This window comes from Staurois parvus, unplaced genomic scaffold (genome assembly GCF_062004578.1).
Source record: "Staurois parvus isolate SC_StPar_1 unplaced genomic scaffold, SC_StPar_1.0 ptg000297l, whole genome shotgun sequence".
Taxonomy (NCBI): domain Eukaryota; kingdom Metazoa; phylum Chordata; class Amphibia; order Anura; family Ranidae; genus Staurois; species Staurois parvus.
Genome location: NW_028318093.1, coordinates 3,883,051 through 3,900,890, shown reverse-complemented (window position 1 = coordinate 3,900,890; position 17,840 = coordinate 3,883,051). Strand labels below are relative to the sequence as shown.

Sequence of the window (17,840 nt, the reverse complement as noted above, 5' to 3'; positions counted from 1 at the left end):
TTTCTCAGTCTAACAGTGGAAATATATTCTGATTCCAGGTACTCTGGCTCCTGAGCTTTGACGATGACAAGAACACACTGGCAGATGCCGTAGACAAGTACTGCATTGGTGTTCCACCTATCCAGTGGTTGGCATGGATCCCACAACTTCTCACCTGTCTAGTTGGCTCAGAAGGAAAACTCCTTTTAAATCTCATCAGCCAGGTAAGCTGTGCTGCTCTTACATCAAAGCATAGATATAAGCACTAACAAAGAAAAGAGAGCTACACCTAAAGAAGGAAAACTGCTTTAAAACTGAATTCCAGGTAGATATGACAAAAACACAATTTCTTTCTCATCCATTAAGAGACATGGGAAGTCTTTCACCTTCAGGTTATACTGCCGCTTACAGGAGGATTGGACACTAGCAACCAAAAAAACTGTAGGCTAGCCTAGGATAACCTCTTCCACTACCAGCATTCCAGGGAAAAGGTAGCGTTGAGGCCTGGGCGTTCCATCTTGCCTAAGAGTTTCTGCCCTCCATCTTGGCCATGACAACGTTCTTCAGATGTTCTATCCTGCTCCATTACACCAAACAAAATTTTGCTCCATTGCCTGGATGTGGTTCCTGCTGTGACAGTCTTTTAGCTGCTATTTCTATCAGACTGGTTCCCTTTTTGTCATGGTCCCCATAGAGAGGTACACCAGCTTCTTGTTCCTTCATCTCCAGGTGATTCAAACAGACCATCGTTGAAGAATATTACCTAAACAACGTTGAGAAAAGTTCCTTTTCTGTCGAGGTGCACTGTACTATATCTGTGAGTGCTTTTAGGGCTTTTTGGCATCAAGCACCTGTTTCCCAGATTTGCAAGCCTGGTCTGTTTTTCACATGTTCTCTAGTTGAACATTACAACCCCATCTGATGTCAGCTTTTGGTGTAAAGTCCTTCAGGCAGTGCTTTGAGCTGCAGGCAGTCTACAGTTCTCTGTTGTTTTCTTGGGCCTATTAGCATTTGTATCAGTCTTGGTTAAATAAGAGAGGGCCAATAACATTGGGGAAAAATGAGACTTCTGCAGATGTTCTGTACAGAAACCCCCAGTATTCACTATGTTGTGAGGAAGCAATGTTTTAACAGTTAAAAAAAAGTTTTAAAAAAAATCATACCTGGCTGCAGCTTGAAATCAAAAGAAAAATGTTATTATCAAATTACTTATGCTGCAGTTGTATGTTTAGTACATTTTTAGTGAAAGTAGAGTTTACTGTTAATGAACAATTTTCTCAGCATGGTGAGAAGCTGCAAGTTTCTATCAATAAATTATTTCCCTGTGTGCGTGGGTATGTTAACACAACCACTGTGCTGTTTGGCATGTGATCTTTCCTATGACACGTGTCTTGAAGCCATATATTTGTGTTTTGATAGCCTTAGATTATCTCTCAGCAGTGTGAATGCATTCCTTCAGGGGGGCCTCCATTTCAGAGGACCTAAACTGTTAAAGCTGTGTTTAAAAGCACTCTGTAAATAGATTTAAATAGTTGGTATATCATATTATTGAGCTCGTGCCCTGGCTAATTATTTCATAAAGGCAAATGGAAATGAGTAGCAATTGCCTCATATTTCACTATAATTGTTCTGTGCATTGAGCAGAATACTAAAAAGTAGGAAATAGCTTCTGAAATGTCATTAATGCGCTAGTGTTTATCTGCGCAGTAAGTAACAAAATAAAAACAAAATGAGAACATTTACAGTATTCTTGTTAATGTGAAAAGTTTTAGGTCGTTAATGATGACATGTTAAAGGGGCTGTCTGCATTAAATTACATTTTGACCTTTTGGCAAGTAAAGGTGTCAAGCCCTTAAGTCTGTTTCCAAATGTTTGAAAGTTTCTTCATTTTATATATTCTTAACCCTTTGGCACTGAATGCCTTCTGGCCCTTTAAGGGTTCTAAAGCCGGTAGGTGGAGGTGGCCTTCAGATTATGTGACCACTGTAGTTGGCTGTCACAGCTGTCATATGATCGGAAAGGTCAGATTACATGTATGTATCGTGAGCTTACCAATCACTGCCAGCTACTGTACAGGGAGTGTGCTCTCAGCATGGTAAATAGTTATGAACAGGGCAGCATATATGCGGCCGTTCGGCATTAAAGCCCATCCACTGAGCCACTGCATGTATGCGTGCAGCCTGCGTCAAGAGGTTAAAATATTTAACATATCATACTTACATGCTCTGTGCAATAGGTTTTGCCCAGAGAAGCCCTGATCCTCTGCTTCTGTGGTCCTTTGCTGGCACTCCTGGCTTCTCTTCTGCATGTGCCACCATACCAAGCCACTTCCTCTAGTGACACATGTGCGGACTTGATCCTGAGCTGTCTGTGTGTATAGACAAACCGCACAGCTTGGCCCCTCCCTCCCTCATCACAGGATTTGATTGACTGCAGCAGGAGTTAATTGTTCCCACTGCTATCAATCTGCCCTGTGAGGAGGGAGAGAGACATTGCTCTCGGACACAGTGCTGGATCAAGTTCGGGCTCAGGTAAGTGCAAGTGGGGGCTGGTAGAATCCTGTGGCACAGAAAGTGTTTTTTTTTACTGTAATGCAAAGAATGTATTAAGGTAATAAAAAAAAACCTAAGAAGAACTTTAAAGAAACACTGTGGTTGATTTACTAAATGCAAATAGGTTGTTCATTTTCTAAGGAAAGTTGCACTTTGCAAGGGAATTTTCCCCAGAGTGAATGTAGTGTGTTCTCATCTTGGAAAGAATGCTAATCACTTGCAAGGAACATAAAAAAAACCCATTTTTGTTTGTACATGATTGGATGATGGAAGTCAGCAGAGATTCACCTCATTCATTGAGCTCTGGGGAAAATTCCCTTGCATGCTGAAATTTCCTTTGCAAAGTGAACAGCCTATTTGCCTATAGTAAATCAACCCCACTGTCCTCTTGCCCATGAAGAGCAAAAATACAGTGTTTATACAAAGGGCATTCTCAGACCAACATATACTCTCCTATCACTGCTCTTTCCTCCCTTGCTGGTGGCACTGAAATGAGCCATGTTGGCGACTTGGGGGAGATGTGACATCCCTCTCCAGGTCATGTGACTGCTGCTATGCCTGGGCACCATTACAAGCGAACAGGTCACAAGCTCCCCTTACACCCAGAAGTGCTGGGTATTCTTGCCAGCTGCAGTGGAGCAAGCTGCAAAAGAGAAGCTTGTGTGGTGAGCAATAATTAGGCCAAGGGATGTCCTTTTTACAGTGGCAATGTCACTTTGTTTTGAATGGTCAAAGTGAGTGTCTCCGATTGTTTATAAATACAAGAGGCAAACCAAATTTGTTAATTACAAATGCAGGAACAGCACGTTTATAGGTCTACTGACCTACTGGAGATAATGCATTCCCTATGTATCTTGTCCGTTATTAACCACTTGCTGTCCTCCTGCTGTTTATAAACGGCAGGACGGTGGCACTCCAGGGGCCAAAAGTCACCCGCCATTTCTAGCTGTGCGCGCTCCCTGGAAGCGCGCAGCACCGCGATCCAGTGCCCGCTGTGTCCTCCGGACACAGTGAAACACCGATCGTCGGACGGGACCTCTGTTGGCCAATCAGTGATCACATGCAAAGTAGTAACAAGATGTCAAATGATAAACAAAAGCATTTACTACCACTTTAAGAGAGAGAGACTCGACTTTAACCACCTCCCGTCCAGCCATTGTATATAAACGGCCGGACGGTGGCAGTGCAGGGTCGGGTGGCCGTTTATAAACGGCCTCCCCGCACCCTGCTTGTGCGCGCTCCCTGGGAGTGCACAGCACGGCGATTCAGTGCCCGCTGTGTCCTCCTGACACAGTGGAACACCGATCGTCAGACGGGACCTCTGTACAAAGTCCCGATCATGTGATCACTGATTGGCCAATCAGTGATCACATGCAGAGTAGTAAGCAATGATGTCACTTGTGACTACGTGTGAAATCTGTGAATGATCACAGAGGTCACATGGTACAAGGCTATTCACAACAGCCTTGTGTCATGTGACAAGCTGTGACCAATCAGTCAGTAGTTCTCAATGGCCGCAAGAATGCAGACAGAGAGAGAAATGATTGCTTTTACATCCTATATGGGTGTAAAAGAAATAAATGGTGACACTGTACTGCTAGGGTGACAGTATGTAAAAAAAAAAACAAATAATATAAAAAAAATAAAATAAAAATGTTTAAAAATTATAATTTTTGGTTATAAACTAATTTGGCTTATTTTTTTTTTTTTGCTAAAAAGATAACAGAATACATTTTGGCCAAGATTTATGATGAGAGATTATTTATTTGCAAAATTTTATAAGAAAAACACTTTTTTTCAAAATTTTTGGACATTTTCATTTACATAGCAAAAAAAATAAAAATCCCAGTGCTGAATAAATACCACCAAAATAAAGTTTTATCTGTCTCAAAAAAATGGTAAAAAATTCATATGGGTACAGTGTTGCATGACCGCGCAATTGTCATTCAAAGTGTGATAGCGCTGAAAGCTGAAAATTGGCCTGGACAGGAAGGGGGTAAAAGTGTCCGGACAGGAAGTGGTTAAAACCTTTATTGAGAATTTGTAGACTGCCAATTCTGGACTCTTATTTTGAAAATGCTAGTTGCTTGGCTGATGTTAATCCAAAGACTTCAGTGCTGTCTGTCTTGAATTTTCACATTCTACTGACTTACCTTGATTTTACGGCCTTCTGTGTGATTTATAGTCCTTTTTTTTTTTTAATATTAGAATTGAGGTCACCATTAGTTGCTGAATTTGCCAGAGTATTTTATGGACCTAATTGTCAGAAGTTCACGTTTCACCCTTTGCAGTCACTTCTTATTCTGCTGGCACCAATTTATAACCAGGCTCTTGTTTCCTAGGTTACAAGACAGCCATGTTGCCTTACCGCATCAGCCTGGATGGTTTGATTAGTGCTAGTTTTGACCACGAAGTTTTCGAGGCATCCGTGTGCTTTATCTTGACCATATCCTGCTTCTGGTGGCTTTTTAGATATGTATTGCTTTTACACCGACTCCTAACTTGGAATGCATTACTTTTGAACCTCCTCAGTTTTCTGCTGTTGCTACTTTTTCCTACTCTTTTCCTTGCACTGGGTTAATATCCTCCTCCTCCTCAGCTTAATATTTACTGAGTTCTTGTCCTCTGGGGACGAACTGCAATGTTTACACCCAGCTTGGTGTTCTCTTTTTACAGTTTCCCTTGCATGCACAGTAGACCTCCATTCTCTTCGGAATGTTTTTGAACATTTGCTTTCAACTTAAAGTGGTTATAAAGGTTCTTTTTTTTTCCTTTTAAAAAAATATTTATTATTTATTTCAGGTACTTGTATAGCACTAACAATTTACGCAGCACTATACAAGTACCTGAAATAAATAAAATAAATAATAAAATAGGACACAGTAAAGCATGGCTCACCTCACTGGCTGTGATTGACAGCAGCAGTTGCCATTGGCTCAGCCAATGAGGAGAGAGAGAGAGAGACTCGGGAGAGCCTCAGCTCTGGTGCACAATGCTGGATTGGGATTGAACTCAGGTAAGTATTGGGGGTGAGGGGGTGCAGAGCTGCACACTGAAGTTTTTTTACCTTCATTCCTAGAATGCAGGAAGGTCAAAAACCTTCAGCCTTTAAAACCACTTCACAGAAGTCTACTAATTTTGAATGGGCTAGCAATGCAAGATAATGCATTAAACAAAGCACCTGCAGTGGTTTGGCCATTATGCGCACCACGGTGCACACTATGCCTGCTCTGATGTGCTGTTATGCAAGTGTGTTGGCAGCTATTGTTCAATTGTCTCAGTGCTGCAATGCATGGGCGTGAAGCCAACTTTTGACAATACTTTACATTTAGAGGAAGCCTGTCATGAAAGAACTATGGGGTGGCCATTGTTGATTTTTCTCAAAATGCTAGTTGCCTGTCTAGTTTGCGTACTTTGAGTCATCAAACAGAAATAAATAAGCAGGTAAAGTCCTTATATAATAACAATTAATGTATTACACTCAGAACATTTTTTCTTTAAGTGAAACCTGATTTCCTCTTTAGCTTATGTTCTTTTGAGTCATGCTTCATTTTTTTATACCTTATTTACATTATAGTTTTCTTGTACTAAGATGCAGAATTCTATAGTTGGCTACAACAGAGATGTGAACTGTCCTCTCAAACAGCCTTCTAACACCAAAGCCATGCATGCGTCAGCCTCTGCGTTCACAGCATTGATGGTTTAGATCGTGATTGTTTCAATGTACTTGCCCTATGTACATGCCATATTAACCAGCCAGCCTGTTATTTGCCTATTAAAGCTTTTGTTTGTGTTTAATAGAACAAACAGGAGCTTGTGCAAGGTTAATTTTTATATTATCAGTTCGCATTAAAGGCATTCTACTGTTTTCATGGTGACGATTTGTTCCCTTCCCCTAGAGTGAATAGAGAAACCGTACATTGAGTGAGAATCCTGCCCTTTTCATTATGCCACCGGTTGCCATGGAAACACTGTCCTTGTTATAAATTACATTCCTGTGTCCTGCCTCACAAGTGACATGATTTGTGCATATTTTATGAAGCCTTGTTAGGAGAATAGCGCTTATGATAAAACATTCCACCACAAGGTGGTTTAACTTCATCAGTATATGAGCAAGGCACCTTAACTCCTCTGTTACCAGAGAGCTTGCATTTCTATGCTGGACAAGATTGCTGAAAGTGGAATTGTACCTTACAGCATGTTTTGTGTCAAATGTGGCGAAATTGCCATGTCTTCCTTGTTTGCTGAGGGACACTGAAATTTAGAAACTGTAGGGTTTATAATGCTGCCTAGTGGCCACTCTGGTATTACCCCTCCTATACTCCTAGCATGTCTCTGCCTTTCGTTAGTGTCCTAGAAGGATGGACATCTTTTTTTGCTGAGAAAAGCCTTAACTCTTTGCTAGTTTTTCTTTTTCATTCAAGATTTTTTTCTTAAGTCAAGATTTCTCTACAAGCTGGTCTGTGTATGCATATATCCAGATCTACTGCTCCTTAACATTAACTTCGGAGGCCATGTTCAGACTGCCTCTGTTGGTCTGCACGGTTGTGATGCTAGCCTGGAAAATGACCTTTGGGCTCTGCATCGTGGTGCTTTCCCGACCTGAGTGTACTGTGTTAGCCACTGAGCATTTTCCAGGTTCACATACATGGCACAGCCCCAAGTTTGACTCTTGACTCTGTAGACTTACTTTGTGAGTAAGCCGTGTTGGCCAAGTACCAGAAGCTCCCTAGTTGCTAGGGCTGTTGGGCATCATTTAAAATTGACAAAGTCTGTTTTCTGCAGAAGGAGTTGACACTGAGTGGCTGACAACCTCTGTTTGGTGAAGTGTTGTGCGTGCCACCCTTTTTTTTTCCCCACCATCCAGCATGGAGGAAGCAACCTCAGTAGGAGATCTAAATTCATAGTTTGGATGCAGTTTGTGTTGTGCTTTGTTTTAAATAGCTTTCATTGAAAGACTGACCATCTTTGTCAACCCTGATAGTCCCATAAAGAAGGACTAGCTCTTCATTCCACCATTTCTCCATAGTTCAGGCAGATCATCCTTAAAGCTTATGGTCTTAAAATTTGGGTACCATTATTTCCTGTCACAGTGCACTCTACTAGATCTTTGAGTGCTTCCTGCACTTTTTGGCTTCGGGATACTGTTTCCCAGATTTGCAAGGATGCAACCTGGTCTTCTGATGACACATTCTTTGAGTTTCACCAGGAAGGATGTTCAGGCCTTATATGATGCCAGGTTCAGGTATAAGGTTCTTCAGGCAGCTCTTTGAGCTGTAGGCAGTCCCTAGTTCTCTTATTTTCGTACGGGCCTTTTAGTGATTTGTTGTGGTCGCCTACCCCTCAGATTGCTTTTATAGATGTCTCTAAACTTCTGTGTCCCTCAGTGAACAAGAAAGAAAATGAAAAGAAAAGATTTTTGTAATTCCCTAAAAATCCATTTCTTTGAGTTCTTTGATGGACAGCGGCCCCAAGCATTCTGTGAGCATGCTCTTGGTACTGTCTTTCCACCCAACTGAGGCATGCGGTGCTGTGACAGACACCTGTCTCTGTCTACAGGATATATTTCACTGGTACCAGGGGATACCTTGTTTGTGTTCACCAGCACTTTTCTGAACGTCTTCCTGTGGACATTATGAATTGTTGATTTTTAAAAAATATTTTTTCATGTCATACTATGTTCGTTTGTTGTTGTTCACTATTATTCCATTTTGTGCACTAATTTAGTATGTTTAAATATGGTGTGCTAATGTTAACCTGTTGGATTGTAAATACTTTGATGCTTATGTATTTTGGAGAAGTTAGAAAGTCTTGTTTTATATTCACTAAGCATCACCTATTTTATTTATATAGTGTAGTTATCATGTATCAGGATAGAGGGACAGCAGCTCTGTTTCGAGTTATGTGACCTAAACTACTTTACCATTTAGAAAGAAGGAGGGGCTATACCTGGCTATTATTATACAGGATTTATATAGCGCCAACAGTTTGCTCAGCGCTTTACAATATAACGGGAGACAATACAGCAACAATACAGTTCAATACAAGAGGGAAAGGAGGGCCCTGTTCCTTGGAGCTTACAATCTAGGAGACACTGTTCTGATGTTTGCCAGTGTCCAAATCTTCCTGTAGGTGGCAGTATAAACACAATAGTCTCTGAATTCTGATGCCCCTCAATGAGCTAAAAAAATGGATTTTTATGGTAAGTACAAAAATATTGTTACTTGTAGAACGTTGGTTGTTAAAATGTATTTAAAGTCAAAGCATTTGGACTGAAAGTGAGAGATGTCACTAGAACAGGCAAAGGGGTGAAATTTTGCAATGGGTAACACCTGTATAAAATTAGATTTTCCTTGTTTGGGAGATTCCTTCCTTTTTCCTGTTGTGTCTGCGATACAGGAAGCAAAAGAATCTCTTGAATGGGACACAGATGACAAAAATAATTGGTTTAAACTCTTCTCTAATATATTCAAATTTTGGGTTTAGTTACAGTTAAAAAAAAACAAAAAACAATAGTAGCTGTTTTTAATCTAGAGACAGGTGGTAGCTGTTTGCTTTCAGACCCTCCTCTATCTCTAATAGAAAACCTGTATGTAGCCTTGCTTGGGAAATGCATTACTCTTCTGAGTTGCATAGTTATGTGTAGGTCATCTGAACTTGGGCTATTGAGATATTTAAAGTGTCTTTCAGCAGAGCAGTTAAGATTAAGCTGGTAAACCTGCATAATCTTTAGCTGCCTTGTAGATGTCTCCGCTTCTGGTGTGTTGCTATACCTGTTAAAAAGAAAATGGTTCAACCTGCTCTCTTTTTGGCTGTGCTATATACTGTACATCAGTAGTTGGGACCTCAGACAGATTGTTTAGAGTCATGGACCACATTTATAAGTGTCTTGTGGCAGTGTGGATTCCAGATGCATTTGCAATTATATGTTTAATAAAATATGTTCAAAATACCCTTTAAAGAGAACCTCTTAGGGGGACTACCCAGCTCTTGAAAACAATGTTAGTTTAGGGGACATACCTTTGCAGTCTCATCTGTATTAGGTATACTACTTTTTCTTACAGTACTAAGAGAGAAATAATAATTGTTAGTATATTTCAGTTTGATTCCTTTTTAAAAATGCAAATATATCTCCCAAATACAGTATTAAGATGTTTGTTTCCTACTTTCCCACTGATTCAGTGAATGGTTCCTATCTATTTGATCAGATCTTCGAAGCAATGGAAAATATCCTTTAAAAAAAACTCTTTAGTGTATAATTTACTAATCAAGTATAGTTGTTAGGGATGAAATATTACACAACACCCCTTTCAACCCAGTTAAACAAAGATATTTTCCACAGTATTTAGTACTTTCACCAAGGTTGTAATTAGTGTGGCTTAAATCTTTCACAGAGATGTAATATTTTTTCATAGGCAAAATGTTGTATTACTGTTAACTTATTTGTCCCTGAGTAGGCAGACACTGTGGTAAGAGTGGTTTCTTTTTACACTTAATATATTTTCCGCCTTTGGTGATTCAGTTATACGGAGTAAGGTTACCCTCTAATGGGCACTGCCAATGTGCACCACCGGGTACACTGGGAATTGTGGCCTCATTTATAGACTTGCTGGTGTCATTATGCCTGCTGTTTTTTCTTCAGCAGGTTGCTGCTATCTTGCTGTGCTGATCATATTATGCTGCCTCTTGATTTTATACGGAAAGATGATCGAAGGAATGTTCTTTAATTGACCCTTAGCAAAAGGTGTTGAGAAAAAGTGCTGAGAAGACAGACTGGACACCATTACAGTTTGCCATGCTGAAAAATGACATTGGCTAACAGTTATATGCAACAAGCTCAGTACGAGAGCATTTTTTCCTCTCTGTAATGCAGATTGCTATATTTTAAATATTTTTTTCTTCAAAACATGCTTCTGTGTAATTTTGACAAACTTGGTTTTTCGTAAGCTGTAATTTTCTCATGTCCCCTTTGTCTAGCTCATTTTGAATTGCTAAAAACTGGTATGGTGGCTTAAACTGGCCATCATCATAGAGGAAGCCATCATCATTTATTGTAGGGAGCACATACCAGGCAAGATTTCCTTCAACTCAGAGTAGAAATGGCAGTAAAGTCTGTTCTCTTTTTTTTTGCTCAGGTTGGAAGAGTTTATCCTCAAGCTGTCTATTTTCCCATCCGGACTCTTTATTTAACACTGAAGATCGAGCAGAGGGAGCGTTACAAGAGTGGTGAGTCTCACGCTTAAGAGAATCAAATCTCTTGATTTTTACACATTTATTGCACCAGGGAAGGAAGTAATTTCATGGTTCCTTTTTGTGTGCTGACACAGCGTAAGGGAGAAAAGACTTGAAAATATGGCTTGCCACTAACTAAACATTTTTCTTCTGCAGTTTATGAGCAGGTTTGATATAAAATGGTCACAGAGTCTACCTCGCATTAGAAAACAATTTAATGCTGGCTTGTACTTCTCTGCACATTGAGAAACATGAATCCAGTGTTGCTCCCCATACTGTACTTTTAAGTGTCCTCGGCTCTCTCTCTCTATGTATGTGTATGTATATGTATATATATATATATATATATATATATATATATATATATATATATATATATATATACACACACGGTTGTGTTCAAAATAATAGCAGTCATTTCTTTGGTTAAAAATAACCCAACACATTGTAAATTACTTAGTCTGTGTGAAAGTTAGAGTCTAAAAACTATGGTGTGTGTGTGTATATATAGTTGTGTTCTAAATAATAGCAGTCAGACATCACTAACCTGATCAATCACTGTTTTTGGTAGAAATTATATTTCTACATGGCAAATAATTTACTAGCAGGTGTAGTAGAGTAATAGAAATCCAACAGACCCAACAGTCATGACATGCATGCTGCTGATTCTGTGTAATTGTATCACTAATTGAAAGGGGCATGTTCAAAATAATATCAGTGTGGAGTTCTATTAGTGAGGTCATTCATTCTTTGAAAAACAGGTGGCAATTATTGCCCTTATTTAAGGAAGGAAGGCAGCAAAAGTTGTACATGCTGGTTACAGTGCATTTCTCTCTGAAATTCTGAGGAAAATGGGTAGTTCCATACATTGTTCAGAAGAACAGCGTACCTTGATTAAAAAGTTGATTGGAGAGGGGAAAACATATAAAGAAGTGCAGAAAATGATAGGCTGCTCAGCTAAAATGATTGCAAATGCTTTAAAATGGCAACCAAAACCTGAAAGACGTGAAAGAAAGCGAAAAACTACCATTCGAATGGATAGAAGAAGAGCCAAAATGGCAAGGACTCAGCCAACAATCAGCTCCAGGAAGATCAAATAAGGTCTAAAGTTACCTGTGAGTAGTGTTACAATTAGAAGACACCTATGTGAAGCCAAGCTATCTGCAAGAAGCCCCCGCAAAGTCCCACTGTTGAAAAAAAGACGTGCTGAAGAGGTTACAATTTGCCAAAGAGCACATTGACTGGCCTAAAGATAAATTTTGTGGACTGATGAAAGTAAGATTGTTCTTTTTGGGTCTAGTGGCTGGAGACAGTTTGTCAGACGACCCCCAAACACTGAATTCAAGCCACAGTACACTGTAAAGACAGTGCAGCATGGTTGCGCAAGCATCATGATATGGGGATGTTTCTCATACTACGGTGTTGGGCCTATTTATCGCATACCAGGGATCATGGATCAGTTTGAATACATCAGAATACTTGAAGAGGTCATGCTGCCTTATGCTGAAGAGGAAATGCCCTTGAAATGGGTGTTCTAACAAGACAACGACCCCAAACACACCAGTAAACGTGCAACATCTTGGTTCCAGACCAACAAGATTGACGTTATGGAGTGGCCAGCCCAATCCGCGGATCTTAATCCAATAGAAAACTTGTGGGGTGACATCAAAAATGCAGTTTCTGAGGCAAAACCAAGAAATAGAGAAGAACTGTGGAATGTAGTCTAATCATCTTGGGCTGGAATACCTGTTCACAGGTGCCAGAAGTTGGCTGACTCCATGCAACACAGATGTGCAGCAGTTCTCAGAAACAGTGCTTATACAACTAAATATTAAGTGATTAAATAGAAAGCAAAATCTTCAAACATTTTTCAGTTTATATAGTGAATGTTTTAGTTTGTAAAGAAGAATACAAACACTGCTATTTTTTTGAACAGTCTAATATTCACTTTTCTTCAATTTTGTTAGAGGAACAACACAAATTTGATATATTTTTCTTCGTGTTTTGATTTGGAATAGAATGTGTAGTGTTCCCAATGGATTTGTGTGTATGGAATTAAAAGCTATTAGAAGGATTTTGAGCTTTATTCACTTTTTTCAATACACGGCTATTATTTTGAACACAACTGTATATATAAAAAACACATGCAATGATTTGCAAATCTCATAAACCCATATGTTGTTCACAATATAAAATGTATCAAATGTGTAAACTGAGAAAATATAACACTTTAAGAAAAAAATAAGGCTGTTTTGATGTTGATAGCAACACATCTCAAAAAATTTGGGACAGGGCAACATAAAGCTGGCAAAGTACTGTAAGTGGTGCTAACAAGGAAGAGCTGAAATAACACTTTGGAACTAATTAGGTTGATTGGCAACAGGTCACTAACATAACTGTAAAATAAGAGCACCTTTTTAGAGTCAGAGGTTCTAAAAATTGTCAAACAATTTCAAAATAATATTCCTCAAGGTAAAATTGCAAAGACTTTAAATATATCATCATCTAAAGTGCATAATATCTTCAAAAGATTCTAAGAATCTGGAGAAATTACTGTGCACAAGGGAATCGGCAGCTTGCACATCTGGAAAGGCACCACCAATGTTTAAAGATATATCCTGGTTTTTGAGCATCATATGATGCCAGAGAATGCTTTTTTCATGGAAGGCCTTGCATATTTCAGACACACAATGCTAAACTGCATACTGCATCTATGACAACAGCAAGGCTTCTTAGTAAAAGAGTCCAGGTGCTTAACTGGCCTGCCTGCACTCCAGACCTTTCAACAATTGAAAATATCTGGCACATCTTGTGACAAAAAATATGACCAAGAATACCCAGGAATGCTGAACAGTCTTATATCAGGCAAGAGTTGGGACAGTATTCCTCTCCCAAAACTCCAGTAACCGGTCTCTTCAGTTCCCAGAGGTTTCCAGAGTGTTATGAAAAGAAAATGGGATGATACACTGTGGCATGGCCCTGCCTCAACTTTTTTGAGTTGTGTTGCTGCCATCAATTTCAGAATTACCCTATTTTTTTCTTAAAATGGTAAATTTTTTTTCAGTGTACACATTTGATGTTTTCTATTTTCTAATGTGAATAAAATATGGGTTTATGAGATTTGTAAATCCCCGCATTCTGTTTGTATGAAGATTTTACACAGCGTCCCAACGTTTTTGGGATTGTGTGTGTGTGTGTGTGTGTGTGTGTGTGTGTGTGTGTGTGTGTGTGTGTATATATATATATATATATATATATATATATATATATATATATATATATATATATATATATATATATATATTTTATTTTTTTTAATACACGAGATTAGGATGTCAGCCATTTGTCAAGGCATGAATGAGATACACTTCTCTTTAAAGGCCACTAGATATTCCAACAGAGCAATGGAAAATTAAGTCCTAAGGGGACTAAATTGATGTATCTGTAATTTTCATTATTTCATGCTCCAACAGAGATATTTGGCAACTGCCTAAAATCTGAATCCATCCAATTGACAATGTGTTGAAAATGTTGCTGTACGTGTCCAAGACTGACATGTTGTTCCATAAGCCTCTTTCTGCATGTGTTGTAAAAATGATCAGTTATGAGTGGGCACCTGGAATAATCTGGGTCTCCATTTTCACAATTTTATGATAGTGAAGCTTTGCAAGGAGATAACAATTTGCCACATTATATATTATAATACTACTGTTCTCTCTCTGAAGTGATAGTTCTTAACGTTTTGTGCAATCCCTTACAGAATCCTTCTGGCTGATGTAATTTTGTTAAAAATTAAGGATTTAAAAAGCGTGATACCCTTAAATGTTTTAAGTACACTTGCAACAAAAAATGGAAAGAGGCATGTAGCTGATGTGATAATATCACTAATAATGGTTTGATTGTGTCATTGCCTTACAGACTCTGGACAGCACCAGCCGAGTTCAGTCGGCACTCAGTCACATTCTGCTTCTGACCCAGGACCAATCAGAGCCACAGCACCCATGTGGAGGTGCAGCAGAATCATGCACATGCAACGGGAGCTGCACCCCACTCTGTTGTCATCGCTGGAGGGCATCGTAGACCAGATGGTTTGGTTCAGAGAAAACTGGCATGAAGAGGCAAGTGCAGCGTGGAAGTGTAGGTTCACCTAGATAGAGGGTCATGCATCAAACACAGTTTTTCAGGAAATGTACCCTAAAGCAAAACACCTTTAAAGGTGTCTGGCACTCTGAGTGCCAATTATAATATTTTCAGAGCAGCGAACCTCCACCTGAACTTTTCATGAGTGATGTTCATGTCCTAGGTGATCTGCTTTATGACAGATTCCTTTCAAGAACTTATTTATAACTAGCAAACTAGCAGCATGCAAACTGCCTATCTGTATTCAATCACAAACTGGCAACAAGCTAATGGTTGATTATGAGATGTCCTTAGAAGGGCCTAACTGTTAACAAATTTAGAGCCCAGCTCCCAGAAACTTGAAAATTCTTCCTTACAGTAGGGCTGCATTGGACTCTTCCCCCTTTAGGTCTAGAGGGCATGTTAAAGTAGGTTTACTTACAAGATCCTCCACTCCTCTGCACTGCTAGATCGGTTTCCACAGCATTTTCTCCCCCATCCCCCAGTATTCTAAAGTCCTGACAACATCAAGATTGATGCAGAGTCCATAGCCATGCACTGGACACGGGGACGCTGAGGGACAGTCAGAATTGCCAGACTTGGGCTTTAAAGGATCCTACCGAACATCTGTTTTTAAGAATTTGAATGTTCTAATTTTTGTGTGTGTGGTTTGTTTTTTTCGTCCAAATCTCTCAGTAATGGACATTCAATGTAAATAAACACAACCTGAGTCACCATTCACAATACAGGCACCAATCGTGGTAGAACCGCACTGCTTTTAGGTGCTATTGAAAATGAGTGGCACCTGAACAAGTGTGGTGCGGTTTTGCAGAGCGTTTTGGGATTGCAGGCAGAATCGCAGCTATTCTGCCCTCAATACAAAGAGCCTAGGTAACATCTTGTTAGAGCCAATGATCTCACTGCACCTAGGAGGCCAATAAGTGTGTGTGGGGTTTTCAAACACTGGGTACACTTGATGAATGCTGGAATGTCAGACAACCCCAAGTTGCATAGAAAAATATTTTCCAGTTTTTGGTGGAAGCCATTCATACTAATTTTTCAATACAGGTAGGTTTGTAGGAAAAAAGTGCTTTGCCAATTGAGATTTTTATTATAAGTTGGATGTGAATATTCTAGCAAGCACATATCAGTGTAAGGAGTAGTACAGAACTTGTATTGGTTGCTTAGACTATGCTCATTAAATACAGTGCCTTAAAAAAGTATTCATACCCCTTGAAATTTTCCACATTTTGTCATGTTAAAACCAAAAACAGGAATGTATTTTATTGGGCTGTTATGTGATAAACCAGTGGTCTCCATACTTTCTAAGCAAAGATCCAGTCTACAATTCTTCAGACTTTAGGGGGGGTCGGACTGTGACCAGTGGCAGTAGAAGATGCTCCAACATCAGTGGGCATAAACAATGCTCTATTATTGGTTTGAGAGAGAGAAATCGGTCCTGATCATTGGTTTGAATGGAAGGAATAGTGCCACATTGTCGCTATCAATGGAAAGAATAGTGCCCCATCAGTGTTGTCAGTTTGTAGAATAGTGCTTCAAGGGCCAGATAAATGCAAGCCAAGGGCCACATCTGGCACCCGGGCCGCAAATTGGAGACCACTGTGACAGACCAACACAAAGTGGTACATAATTGTGAAGTGGAAGGAAACTGATAAATGGTTTTCAAAAATTTTTACAATTATATGAAAAGTACGGCGTGCATTTGTATTCAGCCCCCTTTACTCTGATACCCCTAACTAAAATCTAGAGGAACTATAATTGCCTTCAGAAGTCGCCTAATTAGTAGAGTCCACCTGTGTGTAATGTAATCACAGTATAAATACAGCTGTTCTGTGAAGCCCTCAGAGGTTTGTTAGAGAACATTAGCAAACAAACAGAATCATGACTGCCAAGGAACACACCAGACAGGTCAGCAATAACGTTGTGGAGAAGTTTAAAGCAGGGTTAGGTTGTAAAAAAAAAATATTCCAAGCTTTGAACATCTCACTGAGTACTATTCAATCCATCATCCGAAAACGGAAAGAGTTTGACACAACAGCAAACCTAAGACATGGCTGTCCACCTAATCTGACAGGCCGGGCAAGGAGAGCATTAATCAGAGAAGTAGCCAACAGGCCCATGGTAACTCTAGAGGAGCTATAGAGATCCACAGCTCAGGTGGGAGAATCGGTCTACAGGACAACTATTAGTCATGCACTCCACAAATCTGGCCTTAATGGAAGAGTGGCAAGAAGAAAGCCATTGTTATTATTATTTTACAGGATTTATATAGCGCCAACAGTTTGAGCAGCGCTTTACAAAATGAAGGTAGACATAACAGTTACAATACAATATGGTACAAGAGGGAACAGAGGGCCCTGTTCGTTAGAGCTTACAATCTAGGTAGGAAGGGTTGAATGATACAAAAGGTAATAGCTGTGGGGGGATGAGCTGATGGAGGAAATAAAAGCCAGTTTACTAGTTAGAAGCAGGATAGGCTTCTTTAAAGAGAATGGTTTTCAGGGATCGTCTAAAGGTGGATAGATTAAGAGATAGTAGCACAGATTGGGGTAGGGAGTTCCATAGGATAGGGGAAAAGCTTGAGAAAGGTCCTGGAGGCGGGCATGGGAGGAGGTGACATGGGAACTAGAGAGCATTGTTAAAAGAAAGCCATAGGAAGTCCCATTTGCAGTTTTCAAGAAGCCATGTGGGGGACACAGCAAACGTGGAAGAAGGTGCTCTGGTCAGATGAGACCAAAATTTAACTTTTTGGCTTAAAAGCAAAATGCTATGTGTTGCAGAAAACTAACACTGCACATCATCCTGAACACACCATCCCCACCGTGAAACATGGTGGTGGCAGAATCATGATGTAGGGAAGCTTTTCTTCAGCAGGGACAGGGAAGCTGATCATAGTTAATGGGAAGATGGATGGAGCCAAATACAGGGCAATCTTTG

The 17,840-nt window shown here is 39.7% G+C and overlaps 1 protein-coding gene across 3 annotated transcripts in view; it reads left to right on the top strand.

Annotated features, from left to right (window-relative positions):
- TRRAP (transformation/transcription domain associated protein) overlaps nt 1–17,840 on the top strand; it is a 236,450-nt gene that overhangs the window by 185,831 nt on the left and 32,779 nt on the right. For all 3 annotated transcript variants that reach the window (XM_089682734.1, XM_089682733.1, XM_089682735.1), the window contains 3 exons: nt 39–203; nt 10,667–10,757; nt 14,682–14,881. In XM_089682734.1, the coding sequence (XP_089538860.1) occupies nt 39–203; nt 10,667–10,757; nt 14,682–14,881 (456 nt within the window). The remainder of the gene's footprint in view (nt 1–38; nt 204–10,666; nt 10,758–14,681; nt 14,882–17,840) is intronic.